Here is a 24,498-nt window from a genome sequence, read left to right on the forward strand (position 1 = left end):
TGAGCAATTGGTTCAATTTTTTTTTTTTGTCAGTTTTGTTTTTACTCTTAGAGAGGACAGGTATCTCTCTTTATTGAGAAATGTCCAATTTCATATCTCTACCTTTTGGCCCTTTGTTGTTTTCTACAGTGTCACAAGGAGCTTGGCTTAAGGGCTACTACAAGGAAAGAGAAGGCAATAATTACCTTTCTATTTTCTTTACAATTAAAAGTGGCTTTTAAGGATGAATATGTACACACCACATTATCTGTGCTATTCAAACGTATTCCAAAAAGTATTAGTGTGGCTTTGAAATTATTTTTATGAGTTTGAAAAGGACTTAAGTTTGTGGTGTTTGAAAGGAAATAACAGCTTATTTATTTATTACTTTTTAAGAAAATGGTATGTGCAGTGGTTAAAGGCATGGACCTGAGAATCAGAATACATGCATTTTAAACCCAAATTTGCAAACTGCCAACTCTGCTCTCTGTTTAGATAGCCTCTCTGTACTTTAGTTTCTCCATCTATGCAATAAACATTAGAACAGAATCTACTGCATAAGGCTGTTGTGATAATTAGATGAATTGATATGTGTAAAGCACTTGACACAGTGCCTGGCACACAGTAGAAGGTTTGCCATTTTCATTACCACTACTATTACTACAATTGTGGCTGGAACACAAAGTAGTCAATTCATTGACTTACAGATACTAAAGTAAACTGTACAAAGAGTGCCTGATCTTAGATTCACTCTGGTGCAGAAAAATTGACTTACCAATGATCACACAACTTTTAGTGTTAGAACCCAAAGCAGGTGCCACATCTCCTGATAATCTATTCTCTTGTTAAGCTAAATGGTTTCTTTACAAGCCATACTTGAGGATTTACCTTAACTAGTTAACTAGTCAATTTCCAAGAGCTATATGGTTCCTTATGAAAAAGAATGCTTTTATCTAAGTGTATTAGGATGCTTTACAGCTGCACTGTCCAATATGGTAGCCACATGTGATCACTAAGCATTTGATGTGTGACCAGGGTGTTTGAGAAGTGCTGTAAGTATAAAGCACACACCGGATTTTGAAGACTTCACATGAAAATAAAATGTAAAATGATCATTAATAATTTTTACACTGGTTAAAAGTTTAAATTACAATATTTTGAATATATTGGGTTAAATAAAGTGTATTATTAAAAATAATTTCACCTGTTTCGTTTTACTTAATGTGGCTTCTAGAAAACTTAAAACTATATATATCTCTCGCAAGTGTGGCTTGTATTAGATTTATATTGGACAGTTCTATATAAGATTAATCTTCACGTCTAAACTTGAAAGCTGAAAATATTGCTTTGTTTAATAAACCAGGAAGTGTTCTCTGCCTTAGTTCAGCGCATTATTATCCACCTAGTCATCCAAGCCAGAAATCTAAGGAGTATTGTTGATTCTTCCCTCTTCCTCTATCCCATACATAATAATGGTTGAATCTTCTCAAATCTATGCCAATGTCACCATTCCTTCTACCAGTGCAGTCCTCACTATTCCTTATATGGACATTGCAGTAGTCTTCACACCACTCTCCCTGACCACCAGACTTGGCTCCCCAAAACCCACCTCCTACATTGCCAGATCACGCCACTCTCCTGAGCAAGGTCCTTCTTTTGGTCCCTATTACCGTGTTCACTGATGGCACATCCACCACCACCATCACCCCCTACCCCCTGCCCCGTGGCCTGGACACTGCTTACTTGTCTCATCTCCTTTTACATGCTATATTAGAATTGATATGAAGAAATTCTTAAGTATGTACATTTTGTTAGGTATTGGGTTGTGGTGGGTGTGTGGGGAGTTGGAGGAGAAGGGAGAGGAAGATCTGGGCAATGGTATGAAATGATCACTTATTATATTTATAAACTCATTAATTTTTTGAATGAAATATAAAACACAGATTCAACATCTAACTGGATGTCCTGGCCAATGCGTTAAAACAAGAGGGGAAAGCAATCTATACGGTTTTATCAGACACATCTTAATGATAATTCCTCCCATTTCCTCAGGACTGTGACCTCCTTAAATGAAATCATGTATGAAAAGAGTTTAATATAGTGACTGGGACATAGTATTCATAATCACTTTCTATCCCTTTGCTCAAATCTCGCCTCTACCAAGCATACCTCCCCCCGAATCATCATTAAGTCGTTAGGTAAAAGCCCAGGAGGTGAAATACAAGCTTCCAAAAATAATAGATAGTTTAAGCAAGGATCACTTTCCAGGTCACAAACCACTAATTACTGAGGAACTTAAACGTATGTTATTGCGTAGAACAACCTTATTTGTTGAGGGTAGTGAAGAGAGAAAAAGAAAAAAGAGCCCAGCAAGCAAAGTGAGCAATAATTGAGAAAAAAGGGAAAACATGTTTCATGCCTGCTTCTTTACTGAAAAATTAAACAAACAAGAAAAAAGAAATAATGTGAAGGACCAAGTTATTTATCTCTATATTTCAAAAAGCATATACCATAATGTATGGAGCTACCTTAGAGAATTTCATTTAGTATTAACATGAAACTTTCATCTTGTTGATAGGTGATTTGCTTCAGGCTAACATTCTCAATAAGTATCCTGCTCAATAACTATCTTCGTTCTGTCTAGTGAATTCTAAAACTTAAAAAGTAATTATATAAATGACTTAAACACTTATGTAAACCAATAATTATGGAAACACCATTGGCTCCATGATGAAAGTTACCATCTTCACTTTAATAATTCTTAGACTTTTTTCTTTGGAGATGTAGTCACTTTTTTTAAGATTATAAGAATTTTTTATAGTCATTACCCTTGTGACTTAAAAATATTTGTATTCGGACTGTTGGATTATTTGAAATACATAATTAATATTTATTTGTACTGTTACCAAAATGAAGATGCATCCATACAATTGAACTTCTCTATTATTATTTAGCAGTTGGTCAAAAACATTCTGATAAGTTCTGTTATGAAGCTGCCTTTATTTGTATAGAATCTGCAAGTCTGAAGAACATTTAGAATCTGTCAAATCCACCTTCAGACCCAATTTAGGAATCCCAATCAATTCATCAAGAGGTTTTCCCTTTTGCTCTCAGATCTAATTCATCAGACTTTTATATAATGCTTGAGAAGCCTTTAAGCTTTCTGTAAGTTTAACTATCAAAATGACAAGGGTGACCAATTACCACACTAAGAGGCTGATTTCCAATGACAAAATTCCCCACTTTCAGAGAATTCCAGCACAGGGTGGTGCTTGCTTGTAACTGGATTAAGATTACCCAAGTTTCTGGAAGACTTAGCTTTTCCTGCTCCCACTTGGGCAAGGCAAAATGAGATCACCATTCTTTTCTGATTTTTACAATTCATGTTTTTCAATATAAAAGGTCAAAAGGATTCTGATCTAAAATTTACAAACTATTTTTGTAAAATTACATAGTGGTGACTGCCACACTAGAAGTCTTAGCTCTTTGAGGATGCTAAAATAAAGAGACTGTGTTGCTTTGAATTTTTTCCTATACGTCCTAAACTCATCTGTGTTTCTAACACCCCATCTCCCCATTTGCTCTCCAATCCCAATCTTTTAATTCAGGGAAAGGCAAACCATGGCACATGGGCCAAATCCAGATCGCCACCTGTTTTTGTAGGTAAAATTCTTTGGAACACAGCCATGCTCATTTGTTTCCATATTGTCTATGGCTGCTCTCTTGCTACAACAGGAGAACTGAGTAATTGTGACACGGATCATATGGTCTCTGCAAGCCTAAAATATTACAATCTGGCCCTTTAAGAAAACACTTCTTGACCTTTGTTCCGGCAAGATCACTGAGTCCTCTCATACCTTTTTCCTCACAACACATATGTGGTGGATGAACAAGTCAAGGGAACTATTCCACCTTTTCATGAACATGGCAAGTACTTTCATGTCATGCAAATGTTCTGTTTGCTAGGAATACCTTCCTTCTTCACCTTAACTTTGTTGTGTTCCTGCTTATCCTTAAAAACCCCATCTCTGGTGTCACTTCACTTGCAATTCTTTTCTTGACTATTCCATGAAATAAACTATTTTGTATCATCTTATTCTGTAAATGCATTTGTCAGAACTTATCTTTTAAGAATACTTTTGTGTCCACAAGTAAATCAATAAATTCATTTGGAGAGAACTGATTTCTTTACCATATTATCTTACCATACACATTCATAGTATCCATTTATTCAATTCTTCTTAAGAGTTGTTTTGATTCTTCTTCTAGTAATCGCACTTTGATGCAGACAGAGTCTCTCATTAAACTTTGCATTTAATTGCCCCCAAATCCCCAATCCAAGACATCCCACCACTTTGCAGCTGGCCCAAAGCACAGTGCCTGCCTTACAGTGTAAGATAAATTCTAAAAGGATCAGAGATCAAATGTAAAAAATGAAATCACACAAGTACTTAAAAAATGGGGTTAATTCCTTTATAATTTGGTAGTGGTAAAAAATTTCATAACTATAACTCAAAATTTAGAAGGAATAAGAGAAAACATTGGTAAACGTGATTACATAAAATCTTAAAATTAAAGACTTTATAGATAGGAAAGGTACCATAAGTAAACCAAAATGAAAAACTGAGAGAGAAATATTTGCAATTTCTATCACAGGAAAAGGGGTATTATGAATATAAAAAAATTTTCTAAACATAGAGAAGAAATAATCCAACTCCCTATTGAAAAATGAGCTAAAGATATTAACAAATTTTTAAAAAATACAAATAATTCTTATATAAAAAATGCTCAACCTCACTCATAATAGAAAATGCAAATTAAGCTATAGTCAGATATTTCTCACCTAATAAATTGACAACAATACAAAATCTGAAATATGTTCATAAAACCTTGGGGAAAAGGGATTCGGATATTGTTGGTAGGAACTGAAAATGGTACAACCCTTATGGAGGAGAATTTGGCAATTCCCAGCAAAACTACATAGGCATTTATTTTCTAACTCAGCAGTTTCACGTATAAAGATCTAACCAAAGAAACACTGGCAAAAGTACTGAAAGACATATGTGGAAGTCTATTCTTTATGCCACTGTTTGTAATAGAAAAGACAGGAGCAACCCAAATGTTCATCAATAGCAGACTGATTGAGACCACAATGGAGAACTACACAGTTTTAATAAGGAAGGAGGGATACCTGTATATACTACTATGGAGAGATTTCCATGATATACTTTGCTGAAAACAGCAAAGTAGAGAAAAGTACATATGGCATGTGTGTATAGTATTCTTTAAGAAATGTGGACAGGGTATGAATATATACATTTGCGTATACTTTTTTTTAAAGGGAGATAGCCATTTTAAGTGAAGACAGAGTAAGGGAGACCAAATTTAATCTCATACCTAGAAAACTGAGCAAATATGTCAATATGAAGTGACACTTTTCAGACACTGGAGAACTGGCAGCTCAGGGGTTTTATCCCTAAGAGAAAGGAAACAAGGCAAACACTGGAGGCAGTTTCCAGGTCACAGTTCAGGCAAAGGGAATCCAAACATAGCCTGGTGATTTTGATGAATTGAAGAAATAGACATTGGAGTTTAGAGAGGCAAAGGCAGCTAGAATTTGTGAGCCAGAATACCAGAGAAGTAGCTTCATAGAGAAGCAGCCCAAAGACTTTCAGAGGGGTTCACCCCTATCCTTAGCTGAGTACTGATGTGCAAATACATAAGAAGAATTTACCCAAAGCCCCCCCGCAAAAAAAAAAAAAAAAATTACTGGAAAGGAACAAGGAAATGTCTCTAGCAGTTCACAAAGGACCAGGAAAAGTTCATGTTTACACTAGCCAAACTGGAAAACCTTACAATATGTGGAGAATCAGGTAGAATCTACAGAGGGTATTGCTTTATTAGGGGGACAAAATTAGTCCTAAACTAAGGGTTGTTTATACCTACCCTAAAAAAAACCTTAAAATTAAATACGAAAGAGGATTAATTGGTTCTAAGCAAATTAGCTAAACATCAGAGCAAAATATAAACATCTTGAAAGGAATATAACAAAATCCAGCAACCAACAGCATAAAATACACAATTTCTGGCATATAATCAATAATTATGAAACACAAAAAAGCAGCAGCAAAATACAAAACATAGCCAGGATAAAAATAAATCAATGCAAACAGAGCCAGAAATGACAGAGATAATGGAATCAGTAGATGAATCTATTAAAACAACCATTATAAATATACTCCCGATGTTCAAGAAGATAGTGGATAACATGACAATAAAGAAGAGAAATTTGAAGATATAAAAATGACCCAAATAAAACTTCTGAAGATGAAAGTTACAAAGGCTGAAATTAAAAATACACTGAATGAGAATAACAGCAGATTAGATACTGCAGAAAAAAAGATCAGTGATTAATAATAGGACTCATCTAAAATGAAACTCAGAAAAAATACTGAAAATTAATACAGCATCAGTGATCTTGGGAGTAATATTATGTGCAATTGGTGTTCAAGAAAAGGGGCCTGGGGCTTCCCTGGTGGCACAGTGGTTGAGAATCTGCCTGCCAATGCAGGGGACACAGGTTCGAGCCCTGGTCTGGGAAGATCCCACATGCCGCGGAGCGACTAGGCCCGTGAGCCAAAATTGCTGAGCCTGCGCGTCTGGAGCCTCTGCTCCACAACAAGAGAGGCCGCCAGAGTGAGAGGCCCGCGCACCGCGATGAAGAGTGGCCCCTGCTTGCTGCAACTGGAGAAAGCCCTCACACAGAAACGAAGACCCAACACAACCATAAATAAAAAAATAAAAATAAAAAAAATAAAAAAAAATAAAAAAAAAGAAAAGGGGCCTGGAGGACAGAAAAAAATATTCCACATTTACTGAAAGCTATCAATCTATAGATCCAATATGTTCAAGGAAACTATCCATACAGATAATTACATTAAATGTAAATGAACTAAACAGACAATTAAAAGGTAGATATTATAAGATTGGCAAACATATGTTGCCACATTTTAAATATAAAGACACAGATAGTTTAAAGCTTACAAGATGGAAAAAGCATAATGTTTAAGCGCAAATCAAAAGAAAACTAGAGTGGCTGTCAGACAGAGTATGCTGTAGGGCAAGGAATATTTCCTAGGAATAAAAAGGAATAGTTCAAAACGATATAAAGATGCATTCATCAACAGCACATAATTTTAAATGTGTATGCACCCAATAACAGAGTTTCAAAATACACAAAGCCAAACTTAAAGAACTAAAAGGAGAAATAGACAAGTCCACAATTATAGTTGGGGAATGAAACACTTTTCTCTCAGTAACTGATAGAACAAGAATACAGAAATCAATAAGGAGGGAAAACACTTTAATAACACTGCCAACCAACCTGACATTTGTAGAATACTGCCCTCAACAACAGGAGGAAACACATTTTTCTGAAAGTGTACATAGAACAGTCACCAACACAAAACATATGCTGACCTATAAAACAAGTAGCAATGTATTTGAAAGGACTAAACTCATACAAAACATGTCCTCTGACCACACAGAATTAAACTGACTCAGTAACAGAAAGATATCTGTCAAATCACCGGATGTTTATAAATTAAACACTTTTAAATAACCCAAAGGGCTAAGAAGAAATCACAAGGGAAAATGGAAAACATTTTTTTTTTTTTACCATTTCCATCTATTGAATTAGCAAGTAATATTACAAAATTTATAATACTGGTATTATCAAAACTAGAGGAACTAGCATCCTCATATACTACTGGTGGGAGTATAAATTGATAATAAATTTCTGAAAACAAGTATGTGTATATTTACATATCCTTACATATAAATACAATAAACCAATATATTAAATACATCAAAAGCCTTAAAATTTACTGGAAAACATTTTAAACTGAATGAAATGAAAAACACAACATATCAAATTTGTGGTATACATATAAAGTTGTAATTATAGGAAAATTTAGAGCATTAAATGCTTATAATGAAAAAAAAGGAAATCTTTAATCCATGATCTAAACTTTCACCTCATAAAATTAGAAAAAGAAAATTAGATAAGTGAGAAGGCGAATGGAGGGAAGAGAGGTCAGAGGGGCCAATGGTGGCCAAATCTATTGGGTTCCTGAGCCACTTGCCAAGATTTTGGCTTTTATTCTGAGGTGCCATTTTGATATTTATGGGGATAGTTGTCCTCACCATGAAGGCATCTGTTATTGAAATGTTCCTTGTTTTGCTGGTGACCGGAATACACTCAAATAAAGAAATGACAAAGAAGATTAAAAGGCCCAAATTCACTGTGCCTCAGATCAACTGTGATGTGAGAGCTGGAAAGATAATCAATCCCGAGTTCATTGTGAAATGTCCAGCAGGATGCCAAGACCCCAGGTACCACGTTTATGGCACTGACGTCTATGCATCCTACTCCAGCGTGTGTGGCGCTGCAGTTCACAGTGGTGTGCTCGATAACTCAGGAGGGAAAATACTTGTTCGGAAAGTTGCTGGACAGTCTGGCTATAAAGGGAGTTACTCCAATGGTGTCCAGTCGTTATCCCTTCCACGATGGAGAGAATCCTTTGTCGTCTCAGGTGAGACCACAAAAGCCTATCAGAGCCCATCAGCTCCCGGGACAACAGCACAGCCAGTCCCCCTGATGCAAGTACTGGGGACCGCCGCAGCTGAAGGCACCCACACCACCTTGTCAAAGCCACCCCCATCTGCAGGCTCTACCACCAGCAGCCTCAGACCACAGCCCGTGGGCCAGAGAAGCCAGGAGCTGGGGGAAACTGAATTGTGGAAACCTGGATCGGTGCTTCTAGATGCAGGATTTGTTCCAAAAAAAGAATTAAGCACACAGTCTTTGGAGCCAGTATCCCAGGGAGATCCAAGGACTACATACCTCCCAATAAGAAACTTCTGATCAGCACTGAATAATCAGTTTTATCATCCTGAGATGATATAATTTCAGTCGAGAGCAAAGAAGACACCAATTTGGACTTCCCTGGTGGCGCAGTGGTTAAGAATACGCCTGCCAATGCAGGGGACACGGGTTCGAGCCCTGGTCCGGGAAGATCCCACATGCCGCGTAGCAACTAAGCCCGTGCGCCACAGCTACTAAGCCTGCGCTCTAGAGCCCGCGAGCCACAACTACTGAGCCCACGTGCCACAACTACTGAAGCCCGCGCACCTAGAGCCCGTGCTCCAGAACAAGAGAAGCCACTGCAATAAGAAGCCCACGCACCGCAACGGAGAGTAGCCCCCGCTCACCGCAACTAGAGAAAGCCTGCAGCAGCAGCAACGAAGACTCAACGCGGCCAAAAATACATAAATAAATAAAAAAGACACCGACTTCTAAAAAAAAAAAAAAAAAAAAAAAAAAAAAAAAAAAAAAAGAAAATTAAATACAAAATAAGCAGAAGACAGAAAATAATAAAGAGTAGAAATAAATAAAAATAAAAACCAGGGGAAGGGCTTCCCTGGTGGCGCAGTGGTTGAGAATCTGCCTGCCAATGCAGGGGACACGGTTTCGAGCCCTGGTCTGGGAAGATCCCACATGCCGCGGAGCAACTAAGCCCGTGAGCCAACTACTGAGCCTGCACATCTGGAGCCTGTGCTCCGCAACAAGAGAGGCCACGATAGTGAGAGGCCCGTGCACTGCGACGAAGAGTGGCCCCCACTTGCTGCAACTAGAGAAAGCCCTCGCACAGAAACAAAGACCCAACACAGCCAAAAATAAGTAAATAAATAAATTTTTTTTTAAAAAGTATCGTTTTAAAAAAAAAAAAAAAAACCAGGGGAAAAATAGGGACAAATAAATGAAAACAAAAGCTGGTTCTTTTGGAAAAGGTCAACAAAGTTGACCTTGTAGCCAGATTCATCAGAATAAAAAAGAGCAAATATAGATACTGATATAAGGAACAAATGAGGGAATGGAATACCATTACAGATCCTACAAGTATGGAAATGATAATAAAAGAATATCAGGAATGATTTCATGTAAATAAACTTGATAATTTATAATAAAATGGACACATTCCTTGTAAGATAAAAAACTATGAAAGCTCACTCAAGAAGCAATACATAACCTAATTAGCCATATATCAATTAAAGATATTAAATTCATAGTTAAAAACTCCTTTACATAGAAAACCTCAGACCCAGATATTTTCATAAGTTCTACCAAACATTTAAGGAAAAATACTGCTAACTCAAAACAAACTTATCCATAAAATGAAAGAAGAGGAAAAATTTCTCAGTATTTTTTTATGAGGTCTGCTTTCCCATAAAAGCAAAACCAGAAAAAGACATTACAAGACAATTATATACTGATTTCCCTCATGAACATAGAAATAAAAATCCTTAACAAATTAAATCCAGCAATTTATAAAAAGGATAACACATCCCTACTACATGAAGTTCATTCCAGGAATGTAAAGTTGGCTTAACATTTAAAAATAATTCAGTGTAACTCAATATACTAAAAAGTGAAAAAGAAAAATCATATGATCGTCTCAGTAGACACATATAAAGTATTTGACAATATTCAACTCCCATTCATGACAAAGATTCTCAGTAAAATAGAAACAGAGGGAAAACCCCTCAACCCTATAAAGGGCATTTATGAAAAACCTACAGGTACCTATGGGTACCTGTAAAAACCTAGAGGTACCTAAAAACTAACCTATATCTGATCAATCTAGACCTAACTATCAATGCAATGGATAGAAGAATATGTTAAATGACACCATGGAGATGCAATCAATGATACACTGACCAAGGGAAATTCTATAGGACAAACCTGATTTCTTTAATAAATAAGAAATTTTAAAAAAAGGAAATAGTGGGGAAATGATAATATAAGGAATTATCGTTGATTTGAAGGGGTATGGTATTGTGATAACACTTAAGAAACAGTGTTTGTTTTAGAGATACATAAAGAAATATTTATAGACCAATTTATATGGTGTCTGGGATTTGCATCAAAATAATATGGAGGTGAAAGGGATATAGGTAAGTTGTAGAGGAAGCAAAATTAGTTATGGATTGATAGTTGTTGAACGTTAGATGAAATTCTTCATTATACTATTCTATTTAGTGCATCTTTGAGACTTCCCATAATTAAAAAAAAAGCTAAAAGATACTTGCTATCATAATATAGTAGACTAACAGTTAAATACAAAGAAGATAACTGAGAATGATTTTTAAATGCTTTTTGGAAGCCATCTTATACCTAGTATTTATAGAATGAATCCTTTAAATAGTGTCATAAGTAGCAAATCATACTTTCAGATTCAGGTATTTGAAGAATAATATTTAAATGACAGATCACAATTGTTTATGAAACTAAGATGACATGTAGAATGAAATTAGATTTTTAACTTGAAAATAGAAACATCAAAAACTTAGAAAGATACCAAACAACTTTTTTAAAAGCCAGTCATTAATCTTGCTATTTCCAAAATAAGCCTTATTTTCTTACAATATTGTAGAAAAGAAAGCACTGATCAGGTTGCAGTTACAAGTGAGGCAAAATATCAAAGCTGAGTCTAGTAAGTATTACTGTGTTCTTATGAGGTGCTCCAGTGTTACAAGAATATGTTCTAGAATGAGTATATTAAACTCAGTTTTGCTAAGGGAAATAAACTGAAGTGAATTAATATAGGCTTTTGAAACCCAACCTATGGAATCAGGTCTATCTTACTGTCGTGGGTAGCTGATGCAATCTTCACCCGTCTTGATCATCACGGATTCTGGAGCTGCACATTCCCAGTCAGCCCTATTACCCCATTAAGTTCAGCAGAGTGAGGGATTTTGCTAATATTATACCAGATTAGAACCACCAATTTAACATCAAAACTAATATTAATCCTTTGTTTAACCTACCATGCTTCTCTAACTTGCTGATTGACTTTCCTTATAATACTGTAGTACTGTATTGTGCTGTCAGCTATTTTTCAGAAATAGTTGTTTTTCTCACATCCACCTTTCTACCACATATCCACACATACCAACAACATCACAGGACTTCAGGGGAAGTACTGCTTGATGCCTCAATTCACTTTGAGTCACAAAAGCAGAAATGAAATGTTTTCCTACTACTGCCTCTCATTCAGAGTTTCCCCCTCATTCAGAGTAATATTCAGAAACCTCAAGCAACAAGGGTCAGTAGCATTTGGCCCTTGTCTGAGACCTGATCTAGGGAATGTAAAGAGCTCTTCAGAATAAATGGGCTTAGTTATTTTCATAATCTCTCACTGACCAGACCCCAAAACAAGATTCAGAGTTCTTCGTAAGGACTCACATGAATGTAGTTATTTAATACTTATCCAAAGAAATGTACAGCTGAAATGCCACCAAAAATACTTGTATTGTTAAATTATGAGAAGAATTTTACTTAACACTTATTTTAACCTACTATAAGCTAGGCACTCTTCTCATTATTTTATAAATACTAATTTAACATCATAAACCTATAAAGTAGCTACTATAGGCTACCACATAATGAAACACCACAGTTTTATTAAAGAAGAAACTGAGGTACAGAGATAGTAAATAGTTTATCCTAGGTCACACAGCTAGTATGTAGCAGAGGTGGGATTTGAGCCCAGGTTGGGGCTGCTTAACTATTATACTCTGCCACCTCTCTATTAAACTCCTCTGATGCTTCAGCTATGCTACAGCTCACAATACAAACTCCCTTTCTCTCTATAGCTAAATGCCATATTTTAAACATATCAATCAACTTAAGCTTATGTCAGTTTAAAAAATACCTTTGAACATGTTCTTAAAATCCACATAAAAGAAGACAGTCTTCAGAGTAAGGGTCAAGGGAAAGTTAAGAATAAGTAAACTGAACTAAATATACAATTCCTAATGGTTCACGGATGGACCCTTAACTGTTCATTTACTGAAAAAATATAGGGGGTAAAAGAAAATTTTCTCAATCTGCTACATATTATAATGGCAAAGATTCAGCAACTAAAAAAAAAAGTTGCAAGTTTATTGGCTTTTTTCTTTCAATAAGTTCATCTCATTTTATGTGCTAGAAGCTTACCTATTCACAATATAGCACACAAGCTGGCTCCTGGAAGATTACAGGAGCACTGCTTGCGGACAGAATTTTGGAGGTACACAGATGGAAACATAAGCCCACTTCCAGTAGATGCCCATGGGAGACATGTGAAAGCCAGGGAACACGCCATAGCAGAAATTTTGTAAAATGTAACCTATGGTCTACACACTTGAAGACATAATGTGAGAGACAAAGTTATATTGCTATATAATTTATTCCTGTGGTTAGCCTATTTTACAATTAATTTGAGAAAATGGCCCAATGACAGGGACAATATCTTGTACTTTGTAGCTGAACTATACTCGTTCTATCAACTGCACTCCCTACCCTTGATAACTAGCACTGCCTAAAAATAAAAATATATTAAAGTTAATTTAAACTTAAGGCATTAGTGATATGAGTATTCTTGTGCTGGATGGAAGTATCCAATGAAAAAATGTCTTTGCAAGTCCTATTCATGTAGATGTTATAAGAATAATGGAAGAGGTGAACAAAATTCCATAAGCCATTAAGACAGATATAGGGTATCCCAAAGCGAAGGAGAAATTCTCTTGATCTTGGGAAATGAAAAAAGGGAATTTAAATTTTCTTATAAGGAGACCTTAGAGCAAGAGGGGAAATTTTAAGCAGTGGAGGGAAAAAAATCCATTGAGGGCTATAGACAACCAACAATTTAATCAACATTTTAAGAAAGAGAAATAGAAAATCAATTCTCCTGCTCTTAAGACAAAAACATAATAAAAATGTACTTCAGTTCAGTATTCAGGTTAGACAAGGGGAAAAGATGACAAAACCTAGGAGCAAGAAAACACCAACACCTCAGACTTACTCTAATTATCATTTCTATTATGATAGCAACCATATGTGGTACATTTTCTTGAATCATTCCAGTTTCAAATATTCTGCACTATTGTTCAGATACATTCATTCGTATTTATCACATGTTCTGACTCTTGGTTTGGAAAATGTCGTCATCAAGCCTACTTGTACCCAGTCCTCAGGTTCACTCCTGCTGTGGTCCCAGTTCCTCCCCCCATCGACCAGTAGCTGGACACCCTTTGGTTCCCCTATCATTTTCCTCTCAACCACCACCACTCAGACAACCCCCAGCTCCAATCTGTTTTGGCTCCATAACCTTACCTTGCTTCTCGCTGTTGATAGCCAGGATTCCCACCCTGACCAGCCTTCAGACTTCCAGCCCTGAACTGCTCTCCAGGCTATAAATCCAATCCCAACCTCCACCTCAACTGAACAAAATTAGTTTGCTTGCCTCTGTGCCTTGAACTCCCTAATATCCCCTGGCAGCTTTTTGGCCACAAGGTCCCTTTCCACAAACCTCAACAAAAAAAAACATATTTTAGGTACTTACCTTTAGGTATTTACCTTTGGTCCTCCAAATAAGTTTAGTTCCTCCTTCTCTGAAAGGTTTTCTCAGGGTGCAGTTAAGATGAAGAAATAGTGATGGGAAAATCAGCTCGAGTTCTCAAATATTTACTGAGCATCCATTGTATGTGCCAGGCTAGCATTGCATTCTTCATTAGCTGGTAGGGGATGGAAGTGACACACCCCAATGAATAAGACCTCCTTTGTTCTCAAAATCCTTAGAATTGAATGGGTAAGGGACAGGGGTGAAAACTTATCTAGGATATAAGGGTGATTCTTAAGTGAGATAATCTAGCTTCATCAGCATAATGAATTTTGGAGGGAAAGAATGAACTAGGGAAATATGCTTGCCTCTCTCTGTTGTGAGCACAAAAGGGGAAGCAATTGTTTCTGACCCGAAGACTGGGAAAGTCTTTGTGGTGAAAATGGCTTTTAGACTAGCCTGGAGGGGTAAGTAGGTTTTCAGTAGTGGACAATGAGAGAAAGGACAGGAGAATGTCCTTGGTGTTCCTGCCTATGTTGTTGCCTCCTAGACTCTAGCTGGCTGCTCTCACTCATTTTCCAGTGGGGAAGTGTATTACTTTGCTAAGGCTGCTGAAACAAAGTATGACAAACTGAGTGACTTAAACACAAATTTATTGTCTCAAGGTTCTGGAGGGCAGAAGTCCTAGGTCAAGGTTCTTAGCAGTGTTGGTTCCCTCTGAGGGCTGTGAGGGAGAATCTGTTCATGCCTCTTGCCTAGGTTCTGGTGGTTTGGTAGCCAACTTGTCATTCTTTGGCTTATAGAATCATTACCCTGATCTCTACCTTCATCTTCACATGTTTTATTTTTCTCTGTGTACGTGTCATTCTTCAAATTTCCCCTTTCTATAAAGACACCAGTCACTGCACTAAGTATGGTATTAATATATATACACATTTAGAAATGGACAGCTATAACGTAATGAAATGGATTCTTCTGTATGGTTTGTGAAAATCACTCTATATTTACTATGCATACTGTGTAGATAAATTAGAAAGATTTCCTGTAGCACAAAGGCATTTTCATATTTACAGATTTTTGTTTGGTGGAATATTGGTCTTTTGTAAATTCTTCACCTCAAATCCCACAGCACCTTGAAGAAACATCTCAAGTTTCATGCTTTTAGATTCTCTGTATCTGAACAGACAAGAAAGGCACATTTTATGTCTACAGATTTCAAGTCACAAATGACTTGTTTTCTTCCCATGAGAGGTAAAAGAACAAAAGGAACAGATAATGCATTACAGTAAAAACAGGATCCAAATAAAAATATTAGAGAGCTTGGCTCTTGAACAAGCGATAAAAGGTTTAATGCCATCTACTCTTACTGTAAGTTCCGTTAAGAGGATACTCAGTTTAGAAAGGAGGAAAGCAATAGAGGGTATTTTCATCTTTCCATTTTGGTAATAGGAGTTGTATTGAAAAGGAGTCATACTGGTAATAATACTTTAGATTTTCATAGTGCTTTAGAATTTTCAAAGTGTTCTCACATATTCTATTTCACTTGACTACAACAACCCTGTTTGGTGGGCAAAATAAGGGCACTGACCTCCATTTTACAGATAAAGACATTGAGAGAGTTTAAGGGGTCTCCCATTGTGACCCAGCTAATAAATAATAAGAAACACAAAGAATGTATCCAAACCTTCAGAACAGCTTTTTGTTAGCCTTTGGGAACACTACCCTTTGGGAACAGCATGCAGCTTCTCAACATCAAAACTGAATTGAGGGCTTCCCTGGTGGCGCAGTGGCTAAGAATCCACGGGCCAATGCAGGGGACAAGGGTTCGAGCCCTGGTCTGGGAAGATCCCACATGCCGTGGAGCAACTAAGCACATGCACCACAACTACTGAGCCTGCGCTCTAGAGCCCGCAAGCCACAACTACTGAGCCCGTGTGCCACAACTACTGAAGCTCACGTGCCTAGATTCCATGCTCTGCAACAAGAGAAGCCACGGCAGTGAGAAGCCTGCACACTGCAACTAAGAGTAGCCCCCGCTCGCCGCAACTAGAGAAAAGCCCGCGCACAGCAACGAAGACCCAACGCAGCCAAAAATAAATAAATAAAATAAATAAATTTATTAAAAAAAAAAGACCCGATGCAGCCAAATAAATAAATAAATATTAAAAAAAAAAAACTGAATTGACTTATGAAGCTCTTCACCGAGAATCTGTTGCAAAAGATGTTCAGGCCAAATGTTTATTAGCTGTTTCAGGCCAAAATGTTTATTAGCTGTTAATCAGAGTGTTCCTGATAGAGCTATGTATTATTTCATTAATGGCTGCCAAACATCACATGCAAACAATGAACTACAGAAAACATAAACACAAGACCGTATCATTCGTCCAAGGTATTAAAAGATAATTTAATTTATTCATTGATTCAACAAATGAGTTGAATGTTGAGCAACTACTATGTGCTATACATTGGGCTACATATTAGGGGTACAATATGAGCCACAGTGAAATCCTCCCACCTTCGTGGAGCTTACTGTTTGTCATGTGTCTAGTGTGTGTGTGTGTGTGTGTGTGTGAGGGGGGGAGTATACATAACTATGTAATTATAAAATGTGAAGTGTACTACGAAAGAAAATTGTGACAGAAAGACCTCTTTAAGCAGATAGACTGGAATAATCAGGAAAGCCCTTTCTGAGGAAGTGATGTATGAGCTGAGATTCAAAGTATGTAGATGAGTTAAGAAGGACAAATGGTGTGGTGGAGGAGGGTATAGTAAAGAGCAAAGAGATAGCAAGCAGAAGAAAGAGAGTGTGCAATGGACTCGAACTGGGACAGAGCACAGCACATCTCAGAATATGGAAGAATTGTCTATAATAGCCACCTCTGCTTTCTCACCTGCTTCTCTCTTTAACACTCTTCAGCCAGGTTCCCATCTCCACCACTCCACTCACACTATTCTTAAGGTCAGCAAAGACCACCATATTGTAAATCCAACAGGCACTTCTCTGTCATCTCATTCAATCTCTCACTAGCATTCAAACTGCTAATCATCCCCCCTCCCTCTTTAAAAAGCTGGTAACAATCTCTGGGTTCACCGTCTCAGTCTTCTTTGCTGGCTTTTCTTCTTCTGCTTGACTTTTCAATATTGGAGCCATAGGGTTGGATCCTAAGCACTTTCCTTTTCTCTATCTACATCTTTAAGACATGTCACCCAGTCCCATGGCCTTAATCCCACTATGTTGTCAATCTCAAATACATACCTCTAGACCTGGCCTTTCTACTGAGATTCAGATTCATATGTAATTGCCTTATGCCTCCACTTGAATACCAAATGGGCCTCTCAAACTTACGGAAAAAAGGCGGATTCCCATCCCCTCCAACCTGCTCATCTTCTAGTCTTCTCCATCTTAGTAAATGAGGGGTTCATCCCTCATTCTTCTCTTCCCCTAACTCTACCCCCATGTAAATATATTAACAAGTCTCTATCTCCAAAATACATCCTATAATCATTCACTTCTCTCCGCCTTTATTACCATCACCCTAATCTGACTAACCAAGCCCAGACAAGTTCACATATTCCCTAACTAGTCTCCCTACAGCCACTCCTTCCCTCTTTAAATCCAAGTCCACCATGGCAAACAGAACGTTCCTTTTAAAATGCAATTCAGATCACTTCACTGCCTTTCTTGAAATCCTCCAGGGGCTCTCCCTTTCACTTGGCATAAAATCCAAACTCCTTAAGCTAGCCTACAAGCCTTTCATAATCTGGCCCAAGCCCACCTCTTTAACCTCATCTCCTTCCACACTTTTCATCTTTCTTCCACACTGTGGTAGGCAGAATAATGCCTCCCTCCCCAAGATAGCCACATCCTAATCCCTGGAACCTGTGAATATGTTACCTTACATGGCTAAAGGGAACTGCGACTGCAGATGAAATTAAGGTTGCTAATCAATTGACCTTGAAATGGGAGGATTATCCTTGATTATCTGGGAGGTCCAATGTAATCAGAAGGGTTCTTAAAAGTAGAATAGGGAGGCAGAAGACTCAGAGTCAGAGAATAAGATATGACTACAGCAGCAAGGTCATCAACATGATGCAACGTGGGAAAGACTCAATCCACGTTGCTTTGAAGATGGAGGCGGAGGGTCATGAGCCAAGGGGTGTGGGCAGCTTCTAGAGGCTGGAAAATGCAAAAAAATGTATTCTCCCCTAGACCCTCTAGAAAGGACTACAGTCCTGCTGATACCTTCATTTTAGCCCAAAGAGACCCATTTCACACTTCTGACTTCCAGGACTGTAAAGAATGTAAATTTGTTTTGTTTTAAGACACTAAATTTGTGGTAATTTTTACACAGTAATAGAAAACTAACATACTACCTCACAATGAACCAGACATACTAGCCTATTTCATGAACAAACTTGCTTCTGCCTCAGAGCTTCTATTTTTATGGTCATCACTACGTGGAATGCTATGTTCCCACATATTAACATGGCTGACCTGGTCCCTTCTTGTCATTTTGAACTCAGCTTCACAGAGTGGTCTTCCTTGACCACTTCTAAGTAGCTAGTCATCGCTTTCTTTCTATCACATTATGATTCATTTTCTTTGTAGCATTTTTACCATCTGAAATTATCTCTGAAAGTTATTGTAGCCTAATTCCCTACCGTAGACTATATTTTTTGTGAGAGGAGGACCCCTGCCCTTGTTCACCACTGTATCCTTGGTCCCTGAACAGTATCTGGCACAAGGTACATGCTTAGTCATAAATGTTAACCACTGAATAAATGATACCCACTACAGGTGGAGAATAAAGGGTACTAGAGAGAAGGGTGTGAGAAAAGGCTGGAGAAGTGGACAGAGGCAGATCACATGGTATCTCAGAGTCCGTGTTAAGAACTTTGAGCTTTACCTTAAGAACACTAAGAAGCCATGGAAAAACTGTAGGCAGGGGAGTAATGTATTTATATTTCTGATTTTAAAAGATTATTTGGTGACAGACTGGAGTGGGAGCAATGGTTTATGTGAATGTAAGGAGAACAGATATGAAGAATGCTGTTGGGTAGACTAGGCGAAAAATGATGGTAAACTTGGACTAGGGTAGTAGCAGTGAAAAAGCTAATGTATTAGAATGTATTAGAGATATAATTTGGAATTTAAATGAACAAGACTAGGTGACAGATTGGGACATAAGGAGTCCAAATGAATAGAGCTCAAGGACGACTTTCAGATTTATATTCTAAGCAACTTAGAAGACTACGGTGCCAATTTCTAAGATGGGAAAACTGAAGAAGGATCAGGCCTGAGTGTGTATATTGCGGGGGAGAAGATTGGAAGCTCAGTTTCATCTGTGTTATATTTGAGTTGTCCTCAAGGCATTAAAGTGGTGACATCATATGTACAGCTAAATGTTGCGCCAGGAATTCAGATTAGAAGCAATGTGTTTTGAAGCTAGAAACAGTCAAAGCCATAGGACTGGATGAAATAATAATCTAGGGAGAAAGCATAAAGAAAGAGCGTTCAGAGCACTGCAAGTTCTCCTGTTCTGAGAAGCCTTATCAACGTTCCTCATTGCAACCAGAAAGCTGGCCACAGTCAGGCTGGGAAGATGCCTGTTTGTACTTTGAAAATTCACTCAGTCCATTCAAACTACCATGGGTGGGATTCCCTCTTTTCCACTCCTCGTTGCAGATTTAGGTAAAGAAGGAGCTGGCAAAGGAGACTGACAAAGGGCAGTTAAGGAGATTGAGGGAAACCTGGAGAACTTCATTTCATACAATCTATAATGATACCCCAAATTAAAAGAACAGATAGGAAAATAGTGATTTGTGTGGGATAAACGACTCCTTCCTTAGCAGAGCATTATGAAACAAAAGTCTCCCATCTTACCTAAATTCTCACACTGGATGAAAATTTAGGGAGTATGTGTCTCAAGGACACACAATGCCGGATGCAACTAGTTTTCCTATAACAATATTATCAAAAGGGTGATTTGTCAAGGGACCTGTCTCTCCAGGTGTGTGTTACAGGCAGCAGCCAAATTCAAGCACCCTGATCCGTTTCACTGTAGAGGTCAGATGGCACCTCCCAATTCTGTAATCCAGAGGTTCTCAAAGTGGGGACCCCGGGGTTCCCAAGACCCTTTCAGGCAGGCTGCAAAGCCAAAACTATTTTCACAACAATACCAAGATGTTATTTAGAGACTAGATGACATGTGATATCACAAGAGACTGAATGTTGAAAGAGACAGAATACATTAAAGAGATTCGCAAAAATGTAAGACAATGCCACTCTTTCTTTGTTTTGTAGACAGTTATTTTACACGAACATGTTAACGTGTAAGGGGTTCATTACTGTGAGTTTTAAATAAATTGAAATTAAAAAACTTCCGCGTTTTAATTTCTGACAGTAAATATTAACAGATAAAAACCCAGATGAACAGAACGTCTTCGGGGTCCTCAGTAACTTTTAGCTGTGTGCAGAAATCCTGGACCAAAGTTTGAGAAGCACTGTCCTAAAAGGCCACCAGAATGGTTCTGAAAACAGGGACAAAGGACGGCAGGCTCCCCATCCCCTCCCTCTGGCCGGCAAAGCCTCATCTGTGCTGGAACTTCAGGATGCTCTCTCCCAAAGCCACGGGTTTGGCTCCCTGACCCCGGGTCTCACCTGGAAGCCTCGCCGCCTCGAGCCCCGGCGGCCTCTCGGGTCCGCAGGCCCGGCCCAGCTCGGGTCCAGCGCGCGCACGCCTCCCGGTCACTGTCACGGGGCCGTGGGTGTCATTTACTCGCGGAAGGGACGGTGCAAATAACCGGGAAGAGGAAACACGGGGGGACCGGCCGGAGGCCGGCGCGGGGACCGGGCCGGAGTGGCCGGCGCCTGGGTCCCCCTCCGCGGCCGGGCCGCCCCCTCGGACAGGCCACTCCCGGCCTCGGGTCTCGGGAGTCCCAGGAGCCGCCGTTCTCCGTCGGAGGCCCGGCCCTCGCCCGCCTTGAACTCCTGATGGAATATTCGGCCCCGCTGGGTTGGGCACTTTCATGGTTCTCTGGGGCCCTTTCCTCTCCTTAGACGGGGAAACTCGGGGCAAAGTCCTTCAGGTCATCGTCGTCGTCTTCGTCGTCGTCTGGGTCAACGTGGTGAGGAGTATGCGACGCCCTGAGGCGCTGGAAGCGTCGCCTCTCAGGGCCTCAGACTCTTGAGTCTGCGCAGTAGAGCCCAAGCGCTCTCCCTCCCACACACCCCCGTTCTTGCGGCTGGGAGCAGGGGCGGGGCACCTTCAGGGGGTGGGGCGTCTTCAGGCAGGGGTGGGGCAGCCTCGAAAGAAGGCGGGGTCAGCAGGCTGGGTTTTGCCTAGCATTGATAAGCTTTGGTTGATACGAGCTGGGAGTATATTTTTCTTTTGCTTCTGTTTATAGAGGGTGGAAATGTGTTTTAAGAATTAAAAATAGGGCTTCTGGGCTTCCCTGGTGGCGCAGTGGTTGAGAATCTGCCTGCCAATGCAGGGGACACGGGTTCGAGCCCTGGTCTGGGAAGATCCCACATGCCGCAAAGCAGCTGGGCCCGTGAGCCACAATTACTGAGCCTGCACGTCTGGAGACCGTGCTCCGCAACAAGAGAGCCCGCAATAGTGAGAGGCTCGCGCACCGCGATGAAGAGTGGCCCCCGCTTGCCGCAACTAGAGAAAGCCCTCGCACAGAAACGAAGACCCAACAAAGCCATAAATAAATTAATTAATTAAAAAAAAAAAAAAAAATAGGGCTTCCCTGGTGGCGCAGTGGTGAAGAGTCTGCTGCCAATGCAGGGGACACGGGTTCGAGCCGTGGTCTGGGAAGATCCCACATGCTGCGGAGCAACTAAGTCCGTGAGCCACAACTACTGAGCCTGCGCGTCTGGAGCCTGTGCTCCGCAATGGGAGAGGCCGCCACAGTGAGAGGCCCGCGCACCGCGATGAAGAGCGGCCCCCGCTCGCCGCAACTGGAGAAAGCCCTTGCACAGAAACGAAGACCAAGCACAGCCAAAAATAAATATAAATAAATTAATTAATTAAATGGAATCATATAGTATTAAAAAAAAGAATTAAAAACACTCTAAGGAGTATATATAAATAATAGTTTGAAAGAGTAGAGCCAGCCTACCCCACCTAAGGAGGACTGTGCAGAGAGAGCACCGAAGCAGAGGAGCGAAATTAAGATCATATTGACCGGTTTTGCATTCGAGGAGTCAACCAACAATTGATTTAAAATATTTGGGAAAAAAATTCCAGAAAGTTCCAAAAAGTAAAATTTGAATTTGTGGAGCACCAGTAACTACTTACATAGTACTTACAACTATTTGCATAGCATTTACTTTGTATTAGTATTATAAGTAATCTAGAGATGATTTTAAATATATGGGAGGGAGCACATGCATAGGTTATGTAGGTTATGTGCACATACTATGCCGTGTAACATAAGGGACTTGAGTATCTGGGGATTTTGGTATCTGAGGGGGTCCTGGAACCAACCCCCCATGTGTGTACCGAGGCACAACTGTACTTAGCTCAGCTTCTGTCAGCAAACCCTGACAATTGTCAGAGGCCATTCTGGTGCCCACTGTCTGTCAACATCTGAGTGAGCACCCACCTTCTCCTGTCCTGAGATGTCACAGAGCAGTGTGTGGCCCAGCAGGAAAGATTCCTGTCTGCACTTAGAGACTTTTCTCCATCCTTGGACCACCATGGGTGGAACACTGGACACTCCAGTGGCAGTGGTGGTGTGAAAGGGAAAGTCCTGACCACCTGGACATGGTTGAGAGTTAAAGGACCAGCTCAAGATTTACACCCCTCTCCATCCCCAAGTCCAACAGTGGTGAAACCCCCTCCTTCTTGGTGGGGGGAAGGGGGTTTGAATCCAGAAGGTCATGACCCAGAGGATTTGATCACAGGCCAAGGAATGACTTTTAAGTTCATAGGAGCTAGGCAGGGTCGGGCTGAGCAATAGGTTCTGAGAACTTGAGCTTAAAAGGGAGTGGAGGGGCTTCCCTGGTGGCGCAGTGGTTGAGAGTCTGCCTGCCAATGCAGGGGACACGGGTTCAAGCCCTGGCCTGGGAAGATCCCACATGCCGCGGAGCGGCTAGGCCCGTGAGCCACAACTACTGAGCCTGCGCGTCTGGAGCCTGTGCTCCGCAACGGGAGAGGCCGCGACAGTGAAAGGCCCGCACACCGCGATGAAGAGTGGCCCCCGCCCGCCGCAACTGGAGAAAGCCCTTGCACAGGAAGGAAGACCCAACACAGCCAAAAATAATTAAATAAATTTATTTAAAAAAAAAAAATTGAGAATATAGTTTAAAAAAAAAAGGGAGTGGAAACCTTCACTAACTCTCAGAGCAAAAGGTGCTCTGTCTCACAAACTCCAAACACTAGGCTATAATAGCCTCTCTATCTCCACTCTTGACACTGTCTACTAGATATTTTCTATGTATATCTGGGTCTTCCAATTAAAAAAGAAGTCTTTCTTCTTGCAACTTGGCTTTCCAATATCCGGTCTAGACTGTCTAACCATTATAATTTTTTTTACGTAATTTGTGATGCCAAAGTAGGGTAACCTCAACAAACCGTGCTGACTAAATTCAGAAGAACAATAAGCAAATTAACAAATTATAGTTCTGATCCTTCTATTGCTAAATCTAATGATTTTTGTGTAAACAGGACTATTTGATAGATGTATATACCTTAAAATACATTCAATTTCTGGCTCCCCAGAGTGAGATCCATCTATCTATCTATCTATCTATCATCTATCTATCTATCTATCTATCTATCTATCATCTATCGTTGGATAGGTAACAGAGCTACCGATTTAGAAGCAGGTGCCCTGGTAGAAATTCAAATTTTCATGTACCAAATGTTCGTGGTCACTTGTAGTGCTAATCATTGCTGGATATTTTACATTGAAAAATATTACCCATTTCAAACAATGACCTTCACACTGAAAATGCAAATCCTAGTTAGAAACCCCTGAGCCAGCTAATGAAAAGCTTTATGTATGTGTTTAAGATCAAGGCAAATTACAATACACATAGTTTTAATGCACGGGAGATGTGAAG

General features: G+C 39.4%; 1 protein-coding gene across 1 annotated transcript; it reads left to right on the forward strand.

Moving 5' to 3' along the window:
• The first annotated feature begins 8,157 nt into the window (after nt 1–8,157).
• LOC132347338 (vitrin-like) lies at nt 8,158–8,905 on the forward strand. The gene has a single exon (XM_059893783.1). It carries the CDS (start codon nt 8,165–8,167, stop codon nt 8,903–8,905), a length of 741 nt encoding a protein of 246 aa, XP_059749766.1. The 5' UTR covers nt 8,158–8,164.
• The last annotated feature ends 15,593 nt before the right edge of the window (nt 8,906–24,498 follow it).

This window comes from Balaenoptera ricei, chromosome 14 (assembly GCF_028023285.1).
Source record: "Balaenoptera ricei isolate mBalRic1 chromosome 14, mBalRic1.hap2, whole genome shotgun sequence".
Lineage (NCBI taxonomy): Eukaryota > Metazoa > Chordata > Mammalia > Artiodactyla > Balaenopteridae > Balaenoptera > Balaenoptera ricei.

Excerpts from the sequence above, each read along its gene's own strand:
- LOC132347338 (XM_059893783.1), top strand. The coding sequence starts at position 8,165 with ATGGGGATAGTTGTCCTCACCATGAAGGCATCTGTTATTGAAATGTTC.